The sequence below is a fragment of the Balaenoptera borealis genome, assembly GCF_965194805.1.
Source record: "Balaenoptera borealis genome assembly, chromosome: 2".
NCBI classification, from domain to species: domain Eukaryota; kingdom Metazoa; phylum Chordata; class Mammalia; order Artiodactyla; family Balaenopteridae; genus Balaenoptera; species Balaenoptera borealis.
The window spans coordinates 114,738,297-114,762,944 of NC_138867.1; the positions used below are offsets into that span (position 1 = coordinate 114,738,297).

Here is a 24,648-nt window from a genome sequence, read left to right on the forward strand (position 1 = left end):
CGCCATGAGGTGTGTGCACTCATCATCTCCAACCTGCAGGAGCAGAAGTGGACCTTCAACGTCGTCCTGGCTGTGGCTCCCACACAGCCTGGCTGCGGAGCCCTGTAGGTGGGCGCTTCCTGCCCTTGCCCGAGCCCCACTAGAATCCTGGGGCCCTGGGCCACAGGGGTCTTGACGGGTCCCGCATCTACTGCCTTCCCTAAATGGGGACGGCAGCGTGACACTGTGGTCCTGTATGCGCTGACCTGGCTGTTCTGATGAACCTGCCCCAGGTGTGGGAGTCAGGCAGGGAAGAAGCATCAGCCTCGAAGCCTGGCTTTCTCTCTTCAGGACATTCCATAGAGGTGACGGTGTTGACAGGTATTGGGAAACACAAGTTTTCCTCCCCAGTGCATCTGTCCCTGTTTATTTAGGATGTGGTAAACATTTGGTCGTCATCCTGGCTTAATTAAGTAGAAAAAAAAGTCAGTACTCTAGAATTTTGGTACATTTCAAATATGTTTTATTACTTTTCTTTTTGCCTTAGAAAGAATATCAAACCTGCATGCAATGCTAATGGTTTCTGACATTTACATAGCATATGACACAATAGTGCAACACGGCACATACTGAAGGGACATGTGTAGAGGGGGCCTTCCTAAGAGTATATTTACAAAGTGAAAGGCGTGTGGTCATCTTAAAGAGGGCTGCACCAAAGGAGGACTGCACTGTCTAACACTGAAGAATTACGTGGGGAATCACAGATTGCTTTAGTACTGCATGTTCCATTGTCATGAGGAAAAGAAACATGCTTTGAAGGTTTTCCCTCGTCAACAGCATGTGTCTGTAGCTGTACATTGTACGTGTATTTGTATATTTTTAAGTTTTCTCCTAAGATTTTCGCTACAGCATCAGTAACTTCACGTGGTTTTGAAGCAGTGAAACTTTCACAAACGCTCAGGTTGGAGAGAAGACCCAAGGACCATTCCTTAAGGACCTTCCTTAAGGACCATTTATTTGCCTTGCCATCCCAGGATCTTGGAAATGTTTCCTAGAATGTGTAAAAATTAACCCCGGGGATGAAGCACATTTCTCTGGCAGCCAAACTTGAGTTTCTCAAAGAACAGATGCAGAGAGATCTGCTCCTGCTTGCCCGACAATTGGGGCCATTGGGGCCGCTGCTGAGTCCCCCTGAGGCTGTGACTGACCATGAGCCCAGGAGAGCTTGTGGCAGCCGTGCCGAGGCGCCAGGACCTCTGAGCGGAAGCCTCCCGCGCTAGGAAGGGAGCAACGCTGCTATGAAATGTCTCAAACAAGTTCCCTGTTCCTCCTAGGTGCTTATAAAGCTCAGATGTATAGTGATGTCTGGACAAATACAAAAAAGCATTTTTTTTTTTTTTAAATAAAGGAAAGGCATGAGTTTCTCCCCTCTTCGGTAAAAAGCAGTTTGTGATGAAATCTGGAACACAAGAGAGAAGGGTCTCACATCTGGAAGCCTTTTGCACACAGCTATAAAATGTAAAAACTGACCCCCAGTAAAAAGTGCTTTGTAACGATATTTAATTTGTGTCTTATGCCTGTGAGAAAGAAAGGGTTTGTTTTTTTAATCTGCAAAGTCCTTTGCCTGTGTCCCAACCGGTGTGAAGCTTTCCCATCAGGGATTTTTCACCCTATTCTTCGTAGACCCTGGGAAGAGAAAACACCCATGTCAGTGGCTCAGGATGAGGCAGGAAACGCACAGGCCGGTGTCTGAGCTTCTCTGCCCCTGGCCTGGGGAGTGCCTCTCCCAGGACTGCAGGAGCCCAGGAGAAGCAGGGGACACTTCAGAGGAGGCCATCACATGGGCGTAAAAGCTCACCTGAACCTGGCTTTGTCCTTTCTACACAGCCTCCACCTCTGCAGTTTCTTTTTATCTTCAGAGCTCTAGGAAGCAAACCCTCTTGGTATATGAGGAAACTGAGAAACAAGAGACTGAAAGTCTGCCCAATGAACACTGAATGTCGATGGTGGGAAAGACCTCTGTCTCCGGCGTGGATGGGGGGAGGGGCAGAGGCATCCCTCCCCTCCATTTAGGCTTGTGTCTTTCTTTGTATTTAGCCCAAGAATACATGTTCTCCAGAAAAAATGCCCGTTCCAGAAGCTGCTGCCTGAAGACTGAAGGGCGGTTAGTGAGGCTGGGGCTGTCACAGAGGCCCGTGGCTCAAGGTCACTTCCTCTAGTAGTCGTCAGGCCTGTGAGCACTCACAAGCTGACTTCCCCCTCACCTCCCCAACCATCTCTGTTTAGATACTTAAATCCCTTCCTTTCTGCCGCATGGCTGCCGTGGGACCACATGTCACATCCAGGTCGTCCACTGCTCCTTCCGCCTCGTTCCTGATTTCTGAGTAATTATGCCCTGAAATCAGATGCCTGCTGCTGCTGCTTCTGGTGGCAGCTGGAAGCTCTGGCTCTGAGCTCCTGGAAGCCCTCTAGTCTCGCCCCACAGCCTGGGCCGGCCGCTGCCTTCTCTTGTCTCTACTCTAGGTTCAGCATTCTCTCTCTCTCTCTGTCTCTGCAAAGAGGACTTCAAGATGGTTCCTTTATCTCCACAAAGACATTTTCAACCTGTACAGAGGGAGGGGAGGCGAGGAGGACAAGGGAATGCCCACATCCTCTCCCAGGACACCTCAGCATTCCAAGAAGGAGGGATGAACTCATTTTGTAAGGAAGTGATGGGAGGCCTGGTAGCAGAGGTGCCCTTACTGCTCTCATCTATGGATTTTGCAGGGACAAAAAGAGCGGGGCTGCATGGACCCAGGCTTGCCTCCTTTTCATCAAAGCTGTGGCCCCAGGTGGAGGGGTCGGGACAAAGGCTGGATCTCCCAGCAACCTGATGAAGACTTGCTAGCCCCTCTGTGAACCGGCCCTGCAGTCAGCCTCATTCCACTTTTGATGACGCAGGGCCCGGAGGGTGACTGGACAGGAGGTGTCCTGTGCTTGTCATGTGAGCTGCCTGCCCTGACCAGAAAGAGGGCTTCATTTCCAGTAGATTTATGGAAAATAATCTCTTGCTCTCATCACTTTCTATTTCAAGCAATTGTGGATGAGGCAGTTTTGGAGGCAGCACAAAAGGCTCAGATACTGGAGTTGGGCCCAAGTGTCAGCTGTGGGAGAGCTGGTCGTGGGCTGAGCTTAGGGAGGTGCTGGGGGTGGCAGGGAGGAGGGGCGATGGGAGGGTGGCGTGGGTACCCGCTGGAGGGAGGGGAAGGTGACGCCAGGAGACCTAGCTTCCTGACTAGTGCTCCCAGACAAGTCACTCCCCCCAACTTAGCCTCTGTTCCCCCCTCTGCGGGATGAGGTGCAGGCACCAGCTCCTGAGGGACTCACCTGTGTGTGTGTGTACGTGTATGTGCACGCTTCCCTGGTCATGCTCTGCAGATTCAGGTGTAAACAGGCTCTGAGTGTGTGAGGAGTGGGTCTGCTCCAGGACAGGCTCACCTTTATGTAGCACAGGGGAGCCAGGAACTTGCCTCCCCCTCTGAGGCCAGACATGGGACCCCAGGAGATCAGAGAGGGCAAGCCATTTTCTGATAATGGGGAAACAGCCCAGACAGGGTTGGGGTTAGGGGTCTAGTTCAGGACTCTGGTCATTCGGCCACTGCTGTCCCCTGAGGGTAAGAGCGGCTCTGATTTTAGAGGGTCAAACCCAAGGTCCCTCCCTGCACCTGCACAGGAAGGAGTTTATCAGGCTTCTGGGCAACAGGGGGCATGGGGCACCCTGAGGGGAGACTACGTTGTTGGCAAGGAGTTGTCCTCATCATCTTATGGTTGTACCCACAGTTTTATAGTTAATAAACCCAGTCACTTAAGCAGTTGTGTTTCACCAAACCACACAAATCACTGAGAGAGCCATGCTGGGCATTCGCCCAGCCATTTGACAGAGGGAAATTGGGGGTCAGAAAACTTAAGTTACTTAAATAAGGAGAGGAATTAGGACTATCCTAACTTCATAAAAGTTAGAATGAGACAATCTTTAGTTCACAAAAGGATCAATTTTCGATGCTTACAATTGTCCAAGAGAGCAATAAGTGTAGCAGTAAGTTAAGTGGTGAGTTCCTCGTCCCTGGGAGTACGTAAGCCATGTCTGGGTATCTGCTTGCTGTGGCAACTGTAGTGGGTGTTCATGCCTTAGATGGGGCTAGATGACCCAGAAGGGGCCTAGACTCTGGATCTGGTAGCATGGTGGGAAGGAAGGTGAGGGGCAGTGGGGCATACCTGCGCTTCTCATTCCAGGCGTTGTACCACTTGATGAACCGCTTGGTGCTCTGCAGCTTGGGGTGCAGGCAGTGCTCCTGACCCCGGTACCTGGACACGCTCTTGGTGGTGATGCTGAAATGGAGCAGGATGGGATGGAGGATTGAGAAGCCTGAATGACAGCCCCTCAGTGTGGCCTGTGGGTGGCCCTGGTCTGTCCCAATCAGAGCACTGAGAGACTGTGGCCTCCTCCCTCCTTTCAAGGAAGCCTACCCATATGCTCGCTCCCTGGCTCTTTGGAAGGTTCGGGTTGTCCCCTTAATCTGACTCCACGTTCGGGTCTAACCCTGTGCAGAGTGATGGGCTCTCACTTTTTCCCCTGGAGCCCCCGAAGTCTGGGATAGTCCCCCACCCCCAAGCCTACCCCCATGCAGGGTGTTGCCCACAGCACTGATGGCTGCCTTGGGGAATGAAGGTCAGGGGACTCCTCCAGCTCCTCTGAACCTGGGATTGAGAGGTGGAGAGAGCTAATGCCAGCGAAGTATGCATGCCAAGACCTCATCCTTGGATGTGAGGAGCTCCATGGCAGGGCTTGGATGTGCTGTGGTCTCTGTCTGATCTTTCAAACCCTAGTTCCCCTGACCCTCTGCAGATTGTTCTGGGGCTGGGCATTTGTTGACCCTAAAGCTAAGTCTTATTGACTTTGAAGCCCATTTTGATTCCTGAGCATGAAGTCCCAGTTATCTCACCCTTGGACAGGAAAATAAGACTGCCCTTCAGGTCTCTATCAGCCAGTGTTCCAACACCAGTGGAGGTCTAGCCATGTGGAAGAGAAGTAGGTGGCTTTGTACAGAGCGTAGGGCCTGGGTTTGAATCCCAGGTCTGTCTGTGGGACCTTGGGTAGCCTCTCTGAACCTAGTTTGCCCATCCATAAAATGGGTATAATAATAGGACCTACCTCTTAGGGTTACTGGGATGATTAAAGATATAATCTATGCAGAGTGCCTAGCACAATGAATAGTTACTGTTATTGGCAATTGTCATGGAAGATGGGATGGTCAAGAAGAAGCCTTAGTGTGTGAGGTCCAGCCTGGGAGGGGGGAGGAAGGGAGAGGCTGCTGCCCAGAACTGCTATGCCCGTCTCAGCCAGGGCTGGGCCAGGGTGGCAGGAGTTCAGAGGAAGCTTCTGGGTGGGGGAGGAATGATGGTGTTCAAGAATGAGGGCCCACCTAGCGAACATGGAAAAGTGGAAGGTGAGAGGTGAGGATGTCACTCCTTGGGAGGTCACACGCAGGAGCAAGGTATGGTGGTGGACTGGCTGCTGGGGTGTGGGCTGAGGGGGCAAAAAGGGGCGGTTGGAGGTTGGGGTGGGAAGGGAGGGAGAGAGGTCAGCCAGCACCCCATAGGCTCCTGACAGTGAAGTGTCAGGTTGCCTGGGCCAAGTTCTGGAAAGGAGCAGGGTCGCCATGAACTCTGAGTCTCCCAGTTGATGGGGAGAGGAAATCGAATCTTGCTACCCGAATGGGGGCAGAATATTTCTGGGCAACCTGTTCTCTTCCCTCCCCTGTGCTCTGAGTTTCCAGGGCCCTCACCATGGCCTAAGCCTCCCAGGGCAGGGACAGGTCTTGTGGTAATGCCAGGTGACTGGGCTCTGCCTTCGCTGGCCCTCTCTATGAGACCTGTGGCTCCCTGGGTCCCTCCTGCTAGGTCTCAAGCGTGGGGCCGGGCTTCAGAGTAGAGTCCAGGTCCCCTCCCCCATAGTACCTAGTCGCTCTGCAGGAATTTAGCCCATGCTTTACTCTCTGCCTGCAGTGCTGCTTTTGCACTTGGAATAAAAGGCCATGGCCAAGCCAGATAAAAATCCCCTCCTCCGTAAGGTCAGCGTACAGGCTGAGGATCCCAAATCCTGAAGGTTGGGACAGCAGGGGAGGACTCTCAGCTCTCCCACCACAGTGCTCAAATGCTCAGTCATAACACGGGGACTTTGAAACTTGGTTGTGGGGTGAAGACATGAGGATTTCTGCCCCCAGCAATTGGGCAGAAATTCTGGGTCCTGTGTGCTTGTCCTCAGTGGTTCTGGGATACCGAGGGTTTCAGCAATAACTCAGGGGGTATGTGAAACAAATTGCCCCTTCTAGAATCTTGGCTCTACTGTATCCTTCTGAGTGCAAGGACTCCCACTTACAAAGCAAGCTGCACCCCAAGCCTCATCAGAGATTTCTAGGTGACTCAGGGTGAACTGGAAAACTTCCTTTAGTTCAGCTTTGGGGCTAAAAACCGGCTTTGGGAAAAAGCACTGGTCCCTCGTGTGATCTGGAGAGTCTTAGGAGCTTGAGAGGGGAGAAGACCTCCAGCCCATCAGGGATGGGGGTAGGGTCCTGGGTATGGGGTGGAGGTTTAGAAGAGGGTGACTGTGTGCGGATCTCATGAGGCCCCTGCAAGTTTTCACAAGGCTACGTAAAGCCTTCTCATGCACTTGCCTGGCTGTCAGTTTCCTCTCTATTCTGAAAAGTATAGCCACGAAAAAGGGCAAGCCTGTTTACTGAGGGTTCTGTCCTTTTGAGATGTCACTGCACCTCATACCCTGCTCCTCCTTTGCTGCAAGGACTCAACAGCTCAGCTTGGTGTGTGGAGCATTTTTCAGCACTGAGAGGAGTGCAAAGTTAACGTCCCGTCATTCTCACCCCAAGAGAGCTGAGAACCCTGAGGGGCTTGTAGGTCCTCCCTCAGCTGTGTGACCTCTAGCTCCCACCCAAAAGGACTTTCTAGCAGTTTTTCTGGACCTGGGTCTGCAAGGCAAGGGGCAGGGCAAAGGGGCAGGGACAGGAGGCTAATTTAGGTGCCCAGGAAGGAAGGCAGAGGGGTTTAGCTCAGTCCGAGTGATTTTCTGAATTCCCCTAACTTCAGCCTGACTGTGCAGACCCCAGGTGGCAGTTGCGGGGGAGGGGGGGGGTGGTGGGAGCTGCCTTTGCAGACACTGTGCGGAGGCCTTTGGGCCAGCGGGGCCAGTGAATGGAAGGCACTTGCCCAGACTGAGAATAAAGTGTGTCCTGTTTCTGGGGGAGGGGAAGAGGGGCCAATGGTCCGTGGCAGATATTTGGTAGCTGCTTTGCCAAGGGCTCCCTTCCTGGCCAAGAGCGTATTGATGGGGAAACAGTGGTGCTGGCCTCAAGTGGTTAATTGGGAAGGCAGAGAGCAAGGAAACGCAGTGTTCTCTCGCTCTGCCCCACTTTTTAAAATATTCCCTGCATCCCCCCCAAGCAGGGCTTCACCCTCATGGCACGTTAATTCCAACAGAGCCCTTTCCACAAGACTGCTTAGGAACCCACAGGAGTCCAGCTGGTGTTGGGAGAGTGAGGATCGGTCTCAAAATGGAATCGCTAGAAGCCAAAAACCAGACGGCCATGGTCCCCTGATCAGAAAAAGGCCCTGTGAGGAGGTTCTGAGGATGTCAGACAATGTTTGCTTTAATTCTCTCTCCAGTAACAGGAAGGCAGCAAGCCTCACAGTTTGGGTTCCAGTTTAATAGTTCTGGGTGTATTCTGAGTGATTTCAGTCTGGGTGTTCTAAGTTGGCACACGGAAGCCATTTAACCCTTGATCACCCTAGAAAGGTGGGCAGTGCAACCCCTAGGCTACCCATTCGAATCCTAGCAAGGGTGAACTCCTCCGAGAGGCTGTTTCCGGAGCACAGTACCGTGACCCTTTTTTCAAACTCTCTTCCAGACTGCCGTGCCAGCGTCCTAAGGACTTGCTAGGCAATTACAAAGCCTCCGCCAAGGCCTTGACAAAGGCTGAGAGAAAGGCTTGTTAGCCCGACCCAGCCCCAAGCTGCGCCGCAGCACCCGGTTAAGGGCTGCGCGCACACGCTCAAGGCGAAGAGTGAGAACTCACATAACCATTTTCTCCTCGCAGTGCGGGTACTTTGGCTTCATTTCCAGCTTCTTCACGTCGCTGTAGCGGATCTTGGGTCCCTTCCGGGAGCACTTGCATTTGGACCCTGCGAGAGAGCGCGCGGGGGGCTGCTCAGTTGCGTGAGGGGTCTCCTTCGCAACTCATTGACCACCCTCGGTGCCCACCCAGAACCCCAGGGATCCCGGGAAGCTTAGCAGTTGGCGTTGGGGGTTCCCCAGGATGGGCCGGGCTGGCGCCAAGGGACCTCCCAGGCACTCACCGTCCACGCGCGCGGCGCACAGCGCCAGGAGCAGCAGGAGCAGCGCTGCCGTCAGGATCCTCATGCTGGCCGAGGGGCACGGCGCGGGAGCAGGGACTCGGGGAGGGCGCCCGCGCGTCCGTGCGCCGGGCTTGGCTCTTTCTGCCCGGAGCGCGCCTCCCGGCTCCACTCGCTCCTGCTGCGCCCGTCGGTGGGAGCCTCGCGGCTGTGGCACCCCGCAGCGCTCTGCGCTCGGCTCTGGGCTCTCTCCACAGTCTCCCTCCGCCCGCCCAGGCCTCTTTTAAATCCGCTCCGAGCTCATTAATATGCAGAACCACTCGGTGACTCACTGAGATTTCTCAACGTGGTGAGGGGGGGGGGGGCGGAGACCTTCCCCGCCCGCCGCCCGCCCCGGACCGCGATCGCAGCAGCGCACACTCGGAGCCACGCTCGCACTTGCACATTCAGACTCACATCCGCTACCCTCTCGCTCTCACACACGCTCTCTTTCATACACTTGCACATCCAGGCTCCAGCACGCACACAGAGCCAGAGCCAGTGCTCGGGCGCCACTTGATGGTGGCGAGGCTGCTTAAGGGCACTGCTTTTATGATTCGCGTGGTTCCCTCTGGCCTGCCGTTGTGAGCCGCTGGGAGACCCAGGCCCGAGGCCCAGATTCCCGAGGAGACTTGAAAGGGTTTTGGGGCAGGTGCCAGGTGTGAGTGCCAGCAGGCCTGACTCCTAGAGCGTGAGCTGTCCCTGTTGGGCCAGCAGCCCTGGTGGCCAGAGCACAAGGCCAGGTTTGGAGGGTGGTCGCCGCAGGATGTGCAGCAGCAAAGCCATGGCCTGTGGTCCCTAGAGCTGGCTCAGAGAGTGTGTGTGGGGGGAGCTTTGGCTACTCTGAAAGGAAGGCTTCCAAAAGTCTGTGGGCCTGTGGGCGGGTGGGGAGAACCAGGCGGGTGGCTCTCTTCACTGTCACATCATTCTTCAAAGTTAGGCAGTGGCTGGGCAGGGAGACGTGACAATGGTAACCATCTGGATGAAGTCCATGTTCTAGACATTGTGCCAGGATGTGTGGTGTGGTGACGTGGGCCCAGGCATGGTGACAGAAATTCCTGCTCCGCTACTTACCAGTGCAAGTGACTTAGCCGCTCTACACCTTGGTCTCATCGTCTATACAGTGTGAGTAGTCACAGTACAGCTGTGAGAATTCCGTAAGCTCATACCTAGAAATTGTTTGAGAGCCTGACTAGCTGTTGGTGCCCTGCAAATATTACTTATTGGCATCATTATTTTATACATATCTATTATATACTATACATACATATATAGTGAATATATATAGTATATATACTGTATATACATATATATAGTATATACGTTTATATATATATATAATTTTGTTTTTTACAAGTCCCTTTCCAAGTTGGTATTTTAATTTCTTTACTTGATGGGCACTGGAACAGGCTCAGAGAGAAGAAATAACTTTCCCAAGATCACACAGCCAGGAGGCAGGTGACTGGGCCAGGAGGGGCCCTGGTCGTGTGTCTGCAGAACTGGGGCTCCTGTCCCTGGGCCATCTGACTTCCTTCAGGCATGTGTGCCCTTCACTTTTTGGTGACGCACTTCCTTGAAAGACCCAGAAACAGGAGATGGAGTGTGCCAGACTCCGAGGGTCCCTGGGCTTGGCTTCCAGACCAGACCTGGAGCCAGGGCAGAAGCTGCCAGGTTCTGCCAGCTCACACAGCTCTGTGCTGTCAGCCCAGCGGCCCCCCTGGGAGCTCAAGTGCCAGGGAGGATCCTGGGGTGATGGGATGGGCAGGCTGCTGAGGATTAGAGTGGGAAGAATCTCTGCTGTCTCTTCCTACTTGAAGAGCCTTGGCTGCCTTGAGGGGAAGCTGAGCCATGAAGAGCCAGCAGAGCCCGTGAATTGGCTTCAGGCCATGTCCTGAGTCCTGTGCAAACAGTTGTAACTATACTTAAAGCAAGGCCAACAGATGGACACTTGGGTTTATGCAGAGGATAAGTGCAAGGGAGTGATTTTGGCATTTACGTTAATTTTTTAAAGTTTAAAATTATTTTTTCTTGGTACAAAATTAGCATGTTTGTTACAGGAAACACAGCAGAAGAAAACATAAAAAATACACACACAATTCCACCCACTCAGCAATCTACACCAAGATGCTACAGTGTTATCTTTGCAAACCCTTCTGTCTTTGCTTACATGCAAGTGCACAAATGGGATCAGCATGCATGTCCTGTTTAATAACTGGCTTGTTTTACCTATTGCTATATCAACAGCATTGTTCCATGTGACTGGTTGTGCTTCTACAATATCTCTTTTAATGGTATTGTTTGAGGCCATATAGTATAATGGCTAAGAGCTTGGTGTCTAGAGTCAGACTGTCTGGGTGTGAATCCTAGCTGTGTGACCTTGGCTTGTAACCTAATCCTTTTAGGTATTAATTTTCTCATCTGTGAGATGGGAATGGTAATGGTACCTACAGCATAGTGAGAGTTAAATAAGATGGTGCATATAAAGCTTTTAAGGTGGTCTGTTGCACAGAGTAAGTGCTCAATAAGGCCTGTTAGTATTTTGGTTGCAGTGTATTCCATTACAGATGCACCATAATTACTTTAAGTAATTACTCCCTGCTGGACATTTGGATTATTTTGAATGATATATTTTTACAAGCAGTGCTGTGTGACAAATATTCTTGTAGCTTGGTTTTGCAGTAGCCCTTTTTAAATTAAATTTAATTTTTTTTATTTTTAGTTTATTTATTTAGTTTTTTGGCTGTGTTGGGTCTTCGTTTCTGTGCGAGGGCTTTCTCTAGTTGTGGCAAGCGGGGGCCACTCTTCATCGCGGTGCGCGGGCCTCTCACTATCGCGGCCTCTCTTGTTGCGGAGCACAGGCTCCAGACGCGCAGGCTCAGTATTTGTGGCTCACGGGCCTAGTTGCTCCGCGGCATGTGGGATCTTCCCAGAGCAGGGCTCGAACCCGTGTCCCCTGCATTAGCAGGCAGACTCTCAACCACTGCGCCACTAGGGAAGCCCTGCAGTAGCCCTTTAAAACTTGAATTATGTCTCAGAAATAGAATCACTGGGCCGTGAGGCATGTGCATTTTAAGGCTTTTAACAAATTGCCCTCCAAAAAATATAGTACTTTGTTATTCTGCAAAAGGAATTTCTTCCTTCCTTCCTTTCTTTCTTTCTCTTTCTTTCTTTCTGTCTTTCTTTCTTTCTCTCTCTCTCTCTCTTTTTTAAATTTTTTGGCTGCGTTGGGTAGCAGGGGCTACTCTTCGTTGTGGTGCGCGGGCTTCTCACTGCGGTGGCTTCTCTTGTTGCTCTAGGCCGCGCAGGCTTCAGTAGTTGTGGTGCGCGGGCTCAGTAGCTTTGCGGCATGTGGGCAGACTCTCAACCACTGCGCCACCAGGAAGTCCCAGGAATTTCTTTAATACCAAGCTTTGGCAGAGCATGTGAAATATATATCTATGTATTTAACAATGTTATTTTTATCACATTTGTTTCAAGAATATGCTGATTAATTAAGTGGGATCTAACAGCACTAAGGATCATGGGTGCTGTGCTGTAATAGGAAAAAGTAGTTGACCCTAAAAATAGGGACCAATGTTTCCCAACTTCCTGGGCCAGACCAGAGGTCAGACATTCCAGTGTTTTGTCCCCATTTGTAAGCCTTAGTCTATGTATGCTCATCTTTGGTTTGCAAAATACAGCCATTGTATCTTTGCAAACAGAGCTTATCCCCGTTTGTGTGAGCAATTCTGGGGCTGTGGGTCTAGGAGAGGATGGGGGTCCCTGCTGCTGGTGGGTCTGTGGGTGAAGCTGCTTAACTGGGAGAGGGAAGGGGGGCTTGACCCTGACTTCAGGCACAGACTTTCTACTGAGCTCAAATGGGGAGTCTTTGAGTAGGTGGAGGTTCACATGGGTGAGGTAGTTCTTTGCACGTACAATGGCACCACGTGATTCAAGTGGATCCCAGGGGTATAGTGAAGGACTACACATGTGTCCTGCCCTCTGGAGCACAATCCAGTGTGTATGCGTGTGTGTATGTGTGACGGTGCCAGAAGCTATTTACAGTCCTGCTGGGTTCTATGGAAGAGGTAGATGCAAGGTGTGGGGGGCACAGAGGAGGAAGGAAGTAGAAGTAGGAAGCCATTCCTTGAGGGCTGAGACCCTGGGGATTTGCATATTTGTCGTGTTCACGTTGATTAAGCACCCACTGCATACCAGGTTCTGTGCAGCGTGCCAGGGATTTACGAAGAGCAGAGGCAGGCGTGTGCCTGTCCCAAAGGAGCACAGAGTCTAGTGGAGAAGATAGACATTAATCAAATGACCAGAGACACCCATGAGATTACCCCAGAGCTAGGTGTGATGGAGGGAAGCTGGTGTTATGAGACTCACCAGGGGATCTGACCAAGGAGGTGCCCATTGGGTTGGCATCTGAAGGATGAGAAGGAGTTCACCAGTTGACAATGGGAGGGAGGGCATTCCTGCCCCTTTACAGTCCCTGCTCCTCACACAATGATCTCCTGGGGGACCCCCTGCTCAAAGCCCTTCTGGCTCCTGATCTCACCCAGAGTCCCACTCAAGTCCCCAGCAGGGCTCTATGGGGCCTCGTGACCAGCATCTACCCCTCTCCCCATGGCTGTGCTCCACCACACTGCCTTGTCTCATCCCTCAGACATGCCCAACGTGTCCCCATCTCAGCATCTTTCTGCTTGCTGGCCCCTCTGCCCAAACTGCTTCCCTAGCAGATGTTGGTGTGTGGCCCTCTTCTCCTTACTGAAACCTCAGCTCGAATATTCACTCTTTAGACCCCATCGCACTAGCATCCCTGCCCCGCCCCCCCCCACCCCCCCAGCAGTCACTCTCTGCGCCGTTGACCGATTTTAATTTTTACACTGTATGTACAACTTCACATTGTGCTATTTTCATGTTTGTTCTGGAGTGTATTGTGGGTCATCCTCTGATCTCCTCGTTCTGTGAAGTAGGTACTGGGTCTGTCTTGCTTGTCCTTTGTGCCTGCAGCAGTGTGTGGTACATAGTAGGGGCTCATTCCATATCTTTTAAGTAAATTTAAAAAAGCATGTTTCAGGAAAAAGCCCAGGGGTGTGAGAGAGCACTGCTGAATTCAGGCTGTGTAGACTACAAGGTCATGTGTGTGTGTGTGTGTGTGTGTGTGTGTGTGTGTGTGTGTGTGTGTGTGTAGGGGGTGGATAAGGGTGGCAATTGGCAAGGCCACGTTCCCAGGAAAGCCAGTTCTTCCCCAGGGCATTGGCTTTAGAAAAGAGGTCACTGAGAGGAGGAGGAGGTGAATGAGCAGGTATGTGGCTTTCAAGGAAACCCTGCAGGTATCTGGACACCACCTCCTAGATCTACTGAGAATTTGCATCTTGACGGGTCAAGGCTGGTCTCCTGCCCTGGGAGCTGGGAGACATTTGGATTCCTCTCCACCCCACCCCAGTTCTTCCCAGGACTGAACTTCTCAGAGCGGGGAGTCCCTTTGTGCTTCCCTGATGGTACAGAGCCATCCTAGACTCCAGAACTGGAAGGGACTGACACCCCATCTAGCCATTATTGTACAGATGAGGAAGCTGAGGTCCAGAAATGGGGTGACTTCACACAAGCCTACCAGAGCATGAATGTCACCCTGGTCCTGCCCCCAACTTCTTAGAACATAGTGAGATCCTGGGCTCCAGAGACCTGTTTGGTCCTGTCACCACTCATTACATGTGGGGAACCTCAAAATACCTGCTCCTATTGGGTAGTATAGCTGCTGGCTGACTGCAAGCCTGGTGGGTGCCCCTTCCTCTCTAGCCGCCCCCTCTGCTGGAGGTCTGCATGCCTCTCTCTGAGAGTCCAACCTATGGAACCTGGGGCAGTCAGCTGCCTCATCTTTGCTGGTTCTTCTTTAGCACAGTCCTGCATACTGATCCCCTTCCCAGGGCCTTGCTCTGAGGTGGAGGGGATGTAGGGCTAAGGTCCCCCAAGTTCTTTACGCTTGGAATGTTTAGGGAACCTGAGCAACATAAGGCCAGAGGAAATGGTGCAGGGCATAGCCAGGCGGTGTTGAATTAGGCTCCAGGCAGCCCTGTGGCAGCAGAGGGTTAACTGAGGGTGCTGCAGATTCCCCCAAACACACGAGAAAATGCTTGCAGCAAATATGACAAACCAACAATTAGCATTTATTCATTCAGTACTACCTCACTGAAGACAAGCATCTTTACTATATTAAGAATGCCAGCAAAGATATTTTCAAAGAAGGCCCTAATGTATAAATGAGCAAAGGACATCAAAGGACAATTCAGGGGGAAAAAAGAAAGAAAAGCAGTTATTAACCAACTCATAAAAAATGTACATCCTCATTAACAATCATGGAAAAGCATATTAATGCTGTAGTATCATGGCAACTTTGTTTTGGTCCTGCTCAATAATGAAATATTTATTTTAAATAGTAACATCCAAAGCTGCAAATTGAGGAAAGGCCACTTAACCTTTACTGGTGGGACAAGATTTGGGGAAACCATATTTATAGTATGTATCCAGAAGGTTTGAAGTAAACTATTTCATCCTTTTAATCCACTTCAGAAAATCTATTTTAAAAGTTGGTAAAGGAGCAATGCCACGTGCAAAGATATGCCGTGTTAAAAATAGTTAACCTGAATGCCCAACACTGGGGGAATTGGTTAAGTAAACAATGAAAGCTTTAAATGAAATATTATACTGGTATGAAGACTCATGATTACAGAATCTGTGGAATTCCATGGAGTAAATGCTTATGCAGTAAGTAGAGACAACATAAGGTCATGTAAACACTGTGACTGCAAGTATGTAAAACAGCAACCGCTGTATAAAGGATGGCAAAGAAAGAGATACAAACGTCTTTCTTTTTGAGTGGTAGGACTTTGGGCATCATTTAAAAGCTTCTCTCCTTGCTTTCCAATTTATTCGAATGTTCGTATTATAAAGGGAACGCAGGAGCATTCACTCGAGACAGTGAGGCCTGGGGCAGCCTTAACTCCATTTGGCAGTCCCCCATGGTGGGCGATGGGCATGTCTGCCCAGTAGCTGGCACCGCAGAAGAGGCACGTGGAGTCCTCGGCGGTGCAGATGAGCACCGCGCTGAGGGCCCAGGCCCCATCTGCAGCGCTGTCCCTGCTTCGGTTGGCATGGCTCACTGACCTGTCCCAGCAGGCCTCCCCCTGCCTTGTTCTGCCTCGCCTGATCACTGCTTCCTGTTGGCAGCGGAGTCCTAGCTTCTGTGGAGGTCCTGCCAAACCTTGTCTCCCGACGCGGGTCCCGGCACTGCCCCCAAGCCTGCGCTGCCCCTGAGCCCCTGCCGGCCTCCAGCCACACCCTTGCCCTCTATTCTTCAGTTCCTGGAAAGCTCTAAGTTGCTTCCCAACTCAAGGCCTTTGCTGGCTGCCTGCTCTGCGCAGACTCCTGCTTTTGCCCCTGAGCCAGACGGGTTGCTGTTTTACCTCACGAATCTGCAAAGAGGCCGTTTCACAGGGACACCTTCCCTGACTGGGCACATGTGCCCCTCCCCGCCCCTCCCCTGTCCCAGTCTGGGAGAGCCCATGGCCGTCAGCATGCTCCATAGCCCCATTTTCTCTTTAGTACAACCCCTCACATCTACAAGTCTCCTTCAGGGTTCTCCCTATCAGTCTGCGAGCTCCGAAGGGGAGGGTGGCTGTCCTGTGTCCTTCTTGTTTACTCCAGTTCCCCAGCACCAGCTCAGGGCCTGGCACACAGTAGGTGCTCAGTGCGTGAATGGATGATGAATAAATTAATGTGTATCACAGTTAACTGCAGTCTAGTGAGTTCTGGCTTAGAATCCTAGACTACCCCTGTGCCTCTGCTTCCTCATCTTTAAAAAGAGGATAGTAATAATAATATTACAAATGGACTGTGGTGAGAGTTAAATGAACTAACATAGGACAAGCACGGAGCATAGTGTCTTGCTGCATAGTAAGTGCTCCGTAATTATCTGTTCTTGTTTTATTTTATTATTATTATTATTAAATCTCCTAGACTCACCCGCCCACCCCCAATCTGTGGGTTTGCTTGGCTAATTCCTTTTGCTTTATATGTATAAAATGCTTATATAACATTTACTCTGTGTCAAGGACTGTTCTAAATGCTACACAAATATTAATTTATTTAATCCTCATAATAATCACATCACGTACGTTATACCCACTTTACAGATGGGAAACCGAGGCACAGAGAAGGTAAGAAGCTTGCCCAAGATAACTGGCAAGTAGCAGAACTGATCTTTGACTCCAAGCAGTCTAGCTCTACAGACCTGCTCAGAACAGCCATATGCTGTCTCCTAGGGGGAGGGAATGGGGAAATACTCCCTCATCTTTTGCCCAGGTCTCACCACTGCTTTCCTCTCCCTGTGCTGCTGGCCTCTGGTCCTGAGCTCTTCTCCTTGAGGGTATCCCAGAGTTCCCATCCAGCTGGGGTTGCCAGGTTTAGCAAACACAAATACAGGATGCCCATGCAATATTTGGGGGCACATTTATACTAAAAAAGTGTTCATTGTTTATTGGAAATTCAGATTTAACTGAGATTCCTGTATTTTAACTGGTCACCCTATATCTAGCACCAGAGGGTGGCAGCATGGTTTTGGGCCACTCACCTTCAAGTGGTGGTTTCAGACACACAGACGTGGTGTGCCCTGGGGTCTGCCATGGTAGGGGTGGGAAGGGGACGGATAGGCACAATTGTGAACTCTCTTGGAGGGCAGAGTGGGCCTTCAGGCTCTTGTGGAGAAGGAGGAAGATTTCATACAGGCAGACGATGATCAAGGAGGACCTTACAGGTGGAGGCAACAGTTTAAGCAACGGCTCAGGGAAGGTCAAGGGCACGCTAACAGAGCACGGAGAGTGCAGGGCAGGGATTGCGGTGGGGGAGGGTTGGAAGACTGAATACGTAGATCATGGCCAAATTGTGCAGGGCCTTGGGGGGGTGCTGAGGAGTCTGGGCTTCATCACCTGGGTCATAAGGTCATAAGGATCCACTGGGGAACGTCAAGCAGGAGGGCTATGTGATTAGGTTTTGCCTTTTAGGAAGATCTATTGGGTAAAGAAGGGATGACAGAGCTGGAGGTGGGAGGCAAGAGAAACCTTGGTCAAGGGAAGTCCTTGCCCAGAGGGCAGGGGATAAGCACATTGTATACTTATTCCTGGAATTCTTTGCCTTCTCCTGAAAAAAGTAATGCATAGAGGGAGAATAAAAGATGGTTCTCATTCCTGTTTGTTATCCAGAGGGAGATGTTTGTGATATTGGTGTTTTCATTTCTACCAACCCTCTGTCAGTGGGTCTCTAGCGCCCAGAGGAAGGAGCACAGCAGAAGGAAGGATGTGATTGGGTCTGGGGTGAGGGTGGGGTTGTTCCTAATTTGCTTCTAAATCAGTGTCTCGGGCAGATGCAGGAGGACAAGGTCGAAGGCGTTGCTCAGAGGATGTACCTGCCAGGTGAACATTAGCCTTAATTAATCTTGTGTGAAGAACACTCTTCAAGCAACTGTCTGAGATACATTGCAGTTTTCTGTCTTAGCAACTAGTCATTGCTTCTGAACACATACAGGTTCCTAACAGTGAGCGATTTTAGGCTGTAAAAGAATTGTCATAAACAGCTCCCTGGAGCCAAGAGCTCCCCAGATTTTAAGCACATAATGGAATCATATCAAAAAGCATGGAGGGGCGGCAGGAACCATAAATCCTCCAAGTGCAAAATCTGTCTATTGTGAAACTTGTGCTGAAGGGAAACCAGATGTGGATGCTGGGGAGAGAGGCAGCGGGAGGGATCGAGGCAGCGGGAGCTCCTGGGGCTGGAGATGCAGAGGAAAGGGCCCTGTGCACAGGGAGATGCCGCCCACTGAGAGCTGGCAGAGGCTCAGGCCTGGGAAGCAGGGCAGGTTTGCCCCGGTTTGTGTGACTGGGGGGTCTGGCATCAAAGGGAAAAGGCAGAGGCTGAAGGTAACGGTGCTTGTTGCTGCTCCTTCAGCTGGACCAACACAAGCATTTTATAAGCTTTTCCAGAATTTGTGCCATTGAAGATACAACACTTGGAGCAGTTCTTTAACAATGGGTTTGAAATATTACAAAAAGACTAACTTTGTTTATCATGTAGAGGAAAAGAGTAACCAACATGTGGAAATCCCTTTGGATGGGGTAAAAGTGTGTTTGCCCAAGTGGTCCTCCTTGGCCTGAGATGGAGGAGGGGGGATATATTTTATTCTGATGTGCCAAGTCCTTTGACAACATCAAGGTAAACACTTGCTGAGCACCCACTCTGTGCCAGGCACCGTGCGGGGCTGCAGGGGCTGCAAGGAGTCTGGCGGCTCCCCAAGATGCCTGCGGTGGAGGAGACCAAAGGCCAGCAGGTCGGGAGGAATCCTTGAAATGGGCTCCTGACATGAGTTCTGATTTCAGAGGGGATGATGGGACAGTCCCATTCAGAGAGGGGGCAGGAGAGCTGTCGTAGAGTACGTAGGCTTGAAATGGACCTTGAAGGGTAAGAGGGATTTATACAGGCAGAGAAGGGGTGACAGAAGGGTGGGCCACAGTGACAGAACAGCAGCGGTAAAGGCCTGGAGGCCAGAAAGGGTGTGATGAGTCAGGGAGTAGCTATCAGATGATAGAGCATAAGAAGAGGGGTTGTGGGCAATGGAGAGCCTTGAACGCTGGTGTCACGAACTTATAATTAAGTTGGTTGGAAAATTGGATTTGGTGCCTGGATCTGTTTGAAAAAATCAACTACCATCTCTGAAAAAATAAAAATAAAAAAATAAATAAAAAAGAGCAAAATCCCTAAATGGAACAGCTATACTATTCTGAAAACAGTACAACAGCCCTGAAGAGAAGAAAGGGTACCATGGAACCTTCTACTCTACCAAGAGCCAGTCCAGTCTGAGCCCATGCAGACTTTCACATAATTACAATCACACTGTACAATCGTGTATACTTGTCTTTCTGTGGTACACATTATGTCATAACCACCCCTGCGCTATTTAATCCCCTCTTTAAATGGCCTAGGGAGGCTTAAAAGGACCCTGGAGTAAAATAGACTTTCTGAAATATGAACAATTCCCAGCTTGGTGGTTTTAGTTTGCAGTTCTCAAAGAGTTTCTCCAGTTCTTATCTGCAGTGGTTTGGAGAGCCCTTGAGTCCTTTCTCCCTCATTTCACTTAAGCACATATCCCCATAGTGCCAGGAAAAGTGACCCTGTGTCACCACTTGCCCAGGTCCCCAGCAGGTGGCTGGGTTGAGCTGAAAAACGCCACATAGCAGGACTGGGATTCACGGTGGGCTCTGGGAATACCCCTTCATACAGCAGGCATCAGGCCCAGTCCTGCAGGGCCCCAGGTCAACTCTCCGAAAGTCAGTATGCTGAAGGGCCAAGGCACTGAAACATCAGTCTATCAGAACTTGGTTTCTGGTCAGTACTAGTGACATTTATGGGTGTTTGGGTCTTGCTGAGGCTGCCCGTTTTCAGTGTATTTGGTGGTTGACACATTCTTATGTAGTTTGAATTTTGGGTGTCTTGTGTGTTTCAAAAAGGAAAATTTTCTAGATGAATTTTCAGTCCAGCCTGTTAGTTCTCCTGACTCTGTAAATCCCCTGATTGGCTCTGTGAGAGGCAGAGAGAGGGACTGCATTTCTGGGAGTGTCTGGACAGTAGGGATTTGGGGTGTTCTCACCCAGGGCTCACGCATATCCCTCCCACACCCATGGCAAGTTAAACCACTTTCGGGGAAAGTTGTCCTGGGGATGTAAGACCTCTAACTCAGAAGAGCTATATGGACCTGACTCTCATCAGGCGGGACCTCTCACCCTTCCTCCTCACCCACCCATGGGCAGCCGGGGGTCTGCCGTGGAGAGGATGAGGAGCAGAGGAGGGCCTTTCCCACCCCACCTCTGCCCTTGGCCCTGGGCCCCGGCCAGCCTGCTGGGGCCTAGGAACTGCTCCGTGGTCCCTGAATGCCTTTGCTCCACGTCTGGGTCTGTAAAACTGCTCGGAGCCCCCAAGAATGCACCACACTCCGCTCGCAAAGGAGCCCTTTATTTGTAGATTTTTTTAAAAAATGAAGTCACCTGGTTCCCTTAAGCTCTGGGCTTCTGAGAGGGCTGAGGGCCTGAGCTAGTGGAGGAGAACACAGAGCCTGCTGGGGGACGGTAAAGCTCGAGCATTTCCGGGGCTGCTGCTGGCGCACCCACACCCTCACCTCAGCACCTGGGCTGGGGGCTGTGCTGCTCCCCATCCTGTGAAGGAGGGTGGGAGGCTTTGTAGGAAAGACAATAGCCTGGTTTTGTTGGACCTCAGATTCAGACACTCCATGGCCCTCAGCTGGGGGAGCCCGCAAGGGCGTTTGCTGCAGGCTCACTATGTGCCAGGCCTTGTGTAGTGGTGCCTCACACTCACTGTCTCTTCCAGTTTTCAGCTCAGCCCCAGGTGCAGCACGCTCCCCATGGACAGAATCAGTGAGCTTCCTAAAGATACTGGGCATCTGGGCAGAGCTGGGCTGACTCACATCTCCCTGACTCCAAGACCCATGTGCTGCCACAAGCATTATACTGCCCGCACCCGGGCCCCCCCGCCCCATGCCCCCAGCATCATCTGACGCTGAGGGAGGAGCTTCCAGGGTGTCCAGGTGACAAGGCTCCAAAGCTCTCCCTTACCTGCAAGGTGGCTACGATTCCACTATTAGACTGCACTGCTCTGGGCGAAGGCATGGCCTCCCCCGGTGGTGACGCAAGTGCAAAGCATTAGAGAGTCATACACACCCTTGCAGCCATTTTTGTGCCACCCTGCAGGGCAGGCATTCAGATCCCGCTTTGGGAGACAGAGAAACTGAGGCCCAGAGCAGAGAAGGGGCTTGCTCAGGTCACAGGAGTGGGGCAGCTTGTTCTTGGTTGTTTGCCTGATGCCTACCACAGGACCTGGTGCATCACCCAGACGTTCATGGGATGGTCCTTCTGTAAGGTGGAGGGTGACTAAGGCCCACACTTGTCTGTCACAGCTGTCTCCCTTGGCCCCCTCTGATTTCAGTGGTAGCTGTGTTGGGCAGTTCCCTGCCTCACTCGACCTCAAGTGTTCCTTTCATCCTCCTGATTTCTCCCCCAGAACCTTCTCCAAGCCTATGGGAGCTCCCATTGCCCTTATACCAGTACATCCTGGAAGCCTGGAAGGGTGGGTGGGTGGCCAGTTTATGCCTCTAGGGGCAAATCCCAGCCATTGGGGAGTGGGAGCCGGTAGATAAATGATCAGCTCTGCCTTTCAGGGGGTTGGTTCTGGGGGTACTCTCTGTGTTGTCAGAGACCCTGGCAAAATGGAGCCCCCATTGCCTGTATCTGTGACCTTGATAACACACACTGCAATGACCTCTTCTCCTCCAGTCTCACCCTCCCTGCTCCCTCACGTCTGCTTCCTGGAATTCCTTCCAAATGAACCACTCATACCCAAGTCCTGGTCTCAGGCTCTGGGAGGGGAGAACCTAAACTAAGAACCCCCCTCCTTGGCTGACCCGGCTCCCCAACTCTTCAGGGCCAGTGGAGAACTCCTGGGACCTGAGAGTGACAGCATGAGGGACCCTTGGAAACCACCCAGCCCTGATTGTGTTAGAGTGGGAGACTGAGTCCCAGCCCTTCACCCCTGTGGTCTCAGTACTAAGCCTAGGCTGCTAGGAACAGATGTTGTCTGTGGCTCCAGGAGTGCTCTTTCTCTCCTGAACATCTTTGTCCTGTGCTGGAAAGGTCCACTGTTAGATGTTCACACCTTTGGCATGTAGTAAGTACTCATCAAATTAGTGCTGTGGCACTGTAGGGCTAGAAGGTGTGTGACATGGATGTCTACTGCTAAATGTAGGCCATCCTAGGAGAGGGTGTGTGAAGGGCTTAGTGCCAGAGGGACCAGGACAGGGGAGGGGCAAGTCTTGGGGGAAAGAAAAGCTACAGGATATGAGAACTGCAGGGTACTGAGAGGAAGAGGAAGGCAAGCCAGAAATGATGGATTGAGAGTGTGTGTGTGTGTGTGTCTGTGTGTGTGTGAGAGAGAGAGAGAGAGAGGGAGGGAGAGAGAGAGAGAGAACATGCACATGTGCCTGAAATGGTCTAGACATGGCCCTGGGAAGCGGGAACTTGGGAATTGGGAAGGTAGATGAGGGCCGATTGGGAGCAGAACATTGGGAGGGGCCAATTCCCATGCAGATACTGGAGAGTGGAGAACAGACATATTTGGGGCTTCTGGAAACTTTGAGAGCACCACAGGTAGAACCAGAGAGAGCACAGGGGGTGTTGGGGAGTGGGAGAGAGAGAAGCCTGCTACAAATATTCTTTTACTGACAAGAATGTTGATGATCACCTGGTCCATCACCCAGGGTCCCAGAGCTCTAGCAGCAGCCCAGGGGGAAACTCCCCACCAGAACTCAGCAGGCCTCCTGGTGAGGTGTCAGGGGCTCAGATCCAAGGGCTCAGAGCACTGTCTAGGCTCTCAGGGTTGCACTATAAGAAGAGCTACTCCATCCAGCTCTGCTGGCCCTCCTCTTTTCTGATGGACAAGTTCCCTCCTTTTCTGGTCATGGCTGATGTAGTCCTCAGCATCCTCTATTCCTGGGGCAGAAACCTGGGCTTCCTGGTCTTGGAATCCAGTGGGTAAAGCACACAGCAGGCCCTCAGCAAGATGCTGGTCTACCAGCGGGCTGACTGCTTTGTTCCTGAAGAGGCTCGCCGTCAGCTGGCTCTCTGTGCTCTGACCGAGTGTCAACCTCAGTCACAGCCCACGTGTCCTAACCTCAGGTCAGCACTCACCAAGTGTGTATTATTTCTAACCTCTGGCAGATCCCATCCAGAATGGAAAATGAAAAAGGCTCTTTGATGGATCTGGGGAAGCAATTCCATTTGATTAAGCTGCATTTGCAGTTGATTAAGCAGCATCTGCAATTTCTGGCACCACAGACAAAGTTCCAAGGGCTTCCCCCAAGAGGCAGATGGAGGACGGCATCTTGAGGGTCTGACTGATGAGCTAAAGCCATTGCAGTGGCCTGTTTCTTGGGAACATGACATCCAGGGCTCTGAGGGGTAGTCCTCACTCCAAATATTCTGTCTCTGTTTTAAATATTGGTCAGACCTTGTACCTTGATTTTGGATCTTAGAGATGTGATCAATGTATCTTTGAAGTCTGATTATAGCTTCAGTTATAATAACTAACAAACTAAATGATGAACAAATGTTCTAAAAATGAGAGGAATAGTTAATGTGGAAACCAGTGTTGATTTTGGAATTAGAGCCTGGGAGAAATGCCAGAGTCCTGGCTTTATAGCTTCTGGTACCAACCCTCCCTGGGCTTGGGCTGGACCAGACTATGAGCTTTGTGACTGCAGGGACAGCATCTGTTTTGTTTCCTTGGTACGGTGTCTGATACACAATAAGGGCTAAATAAATAATTACTGAGTGAATGAACACTGCCCTGGCAGAATGGCCCCAGTGAGGACCGGGCTCAGTCTAGAATCTCTCAAACACTGTGACTTCAGTGGGCGAGGAATTGGAAGGGTTGCCACAATGACTTCATATTTGGTTTCTGAGGACTTGAATTTTAAAAAACCAGCTTTTCTTACACTTTGGTGTTTGCTGGGGTGGATATCTGTTTAGTTGCAGAATTGCTATTTATTTAAATTTCCCTTGGGAGAAAGTGGCTTCAGCTGGCAAGACTTGGATAGAACAAGAGGACTGGTGGAAACCTGACACATCCCAGACCCCCAAACCCTGTGATAGTATAGACTGCAGCAAGAAGAGGCCACGTGATGCAGTGAGGAAGTCTGGGCTTTGGAGCCAGACAGCACTGGGTTCAAATCCTGCTCTCTCACTGTCTAACTATGTGACTTTGGGCAGGTCACTTAACCTCTTTGGTCTCAGTTTCCTAATCTGTGAAATAGGAAGTGTTCAGAACCCTCCTAGGATGACTGAGAGGATTGTATGAGATAGTGTTGTTAGCACTTATCCCGCTTCCGGCTACGTAGTAGGGGTCTGAACTGTGTGTATGGGGAGGTCGTGGTTGAGCTAAATCCAGCTGTTCTTCCCAGAGGCTGGCCCCCAAGGGGAAGAGTAAAAAGAGACCAAGACGGCAGTGAGGATAGCATCGTCACCGGAGGGACTGGTGGAAGTGAGTGAGTGGATACAAAGCCTGGCAGCGCCTCAGCTAATCTCTTAGTGGCTCCACTGCTTGGGGGGGTGCCCAAATCCCTCCAGTGGG

General features: G+C 51.2%; 1 protein-coding gene across 1 annotated transcript; it reads right to left on the minus strand.

Annotated features, from left to right (window-relative positions):
* Positions 1 to 479: 479 nt before the first annotated feature.
* CXCL14 (C-X-C motif chemokine ligand 14) lies at positions 480 to 8,658 on the minus strand. Its single transcript, XM_082379991.1, has 4 exons — positions 8,386 to 8,658; positions 8,106 to 8,211; positions 4,234 to 4,347; positions 480 to 1,665 (listed from the first exon to the last, which is right to left on the minus strand). Exons 1-4 carry the CDS (start codon positions 8,447 to 8,449, stop codon positions 1,650 to 1,652), a joined length of 300 nt encoding a protein of 99 aa, XP_082236117.1. The 5' UTR covers positions 8,450 to 8,658; the 3' UTR covers positions 480 to 1,649.
* Between the last annotated feature and the right edge of the window lie 15,990 nt (positions 8,659 to 24,648).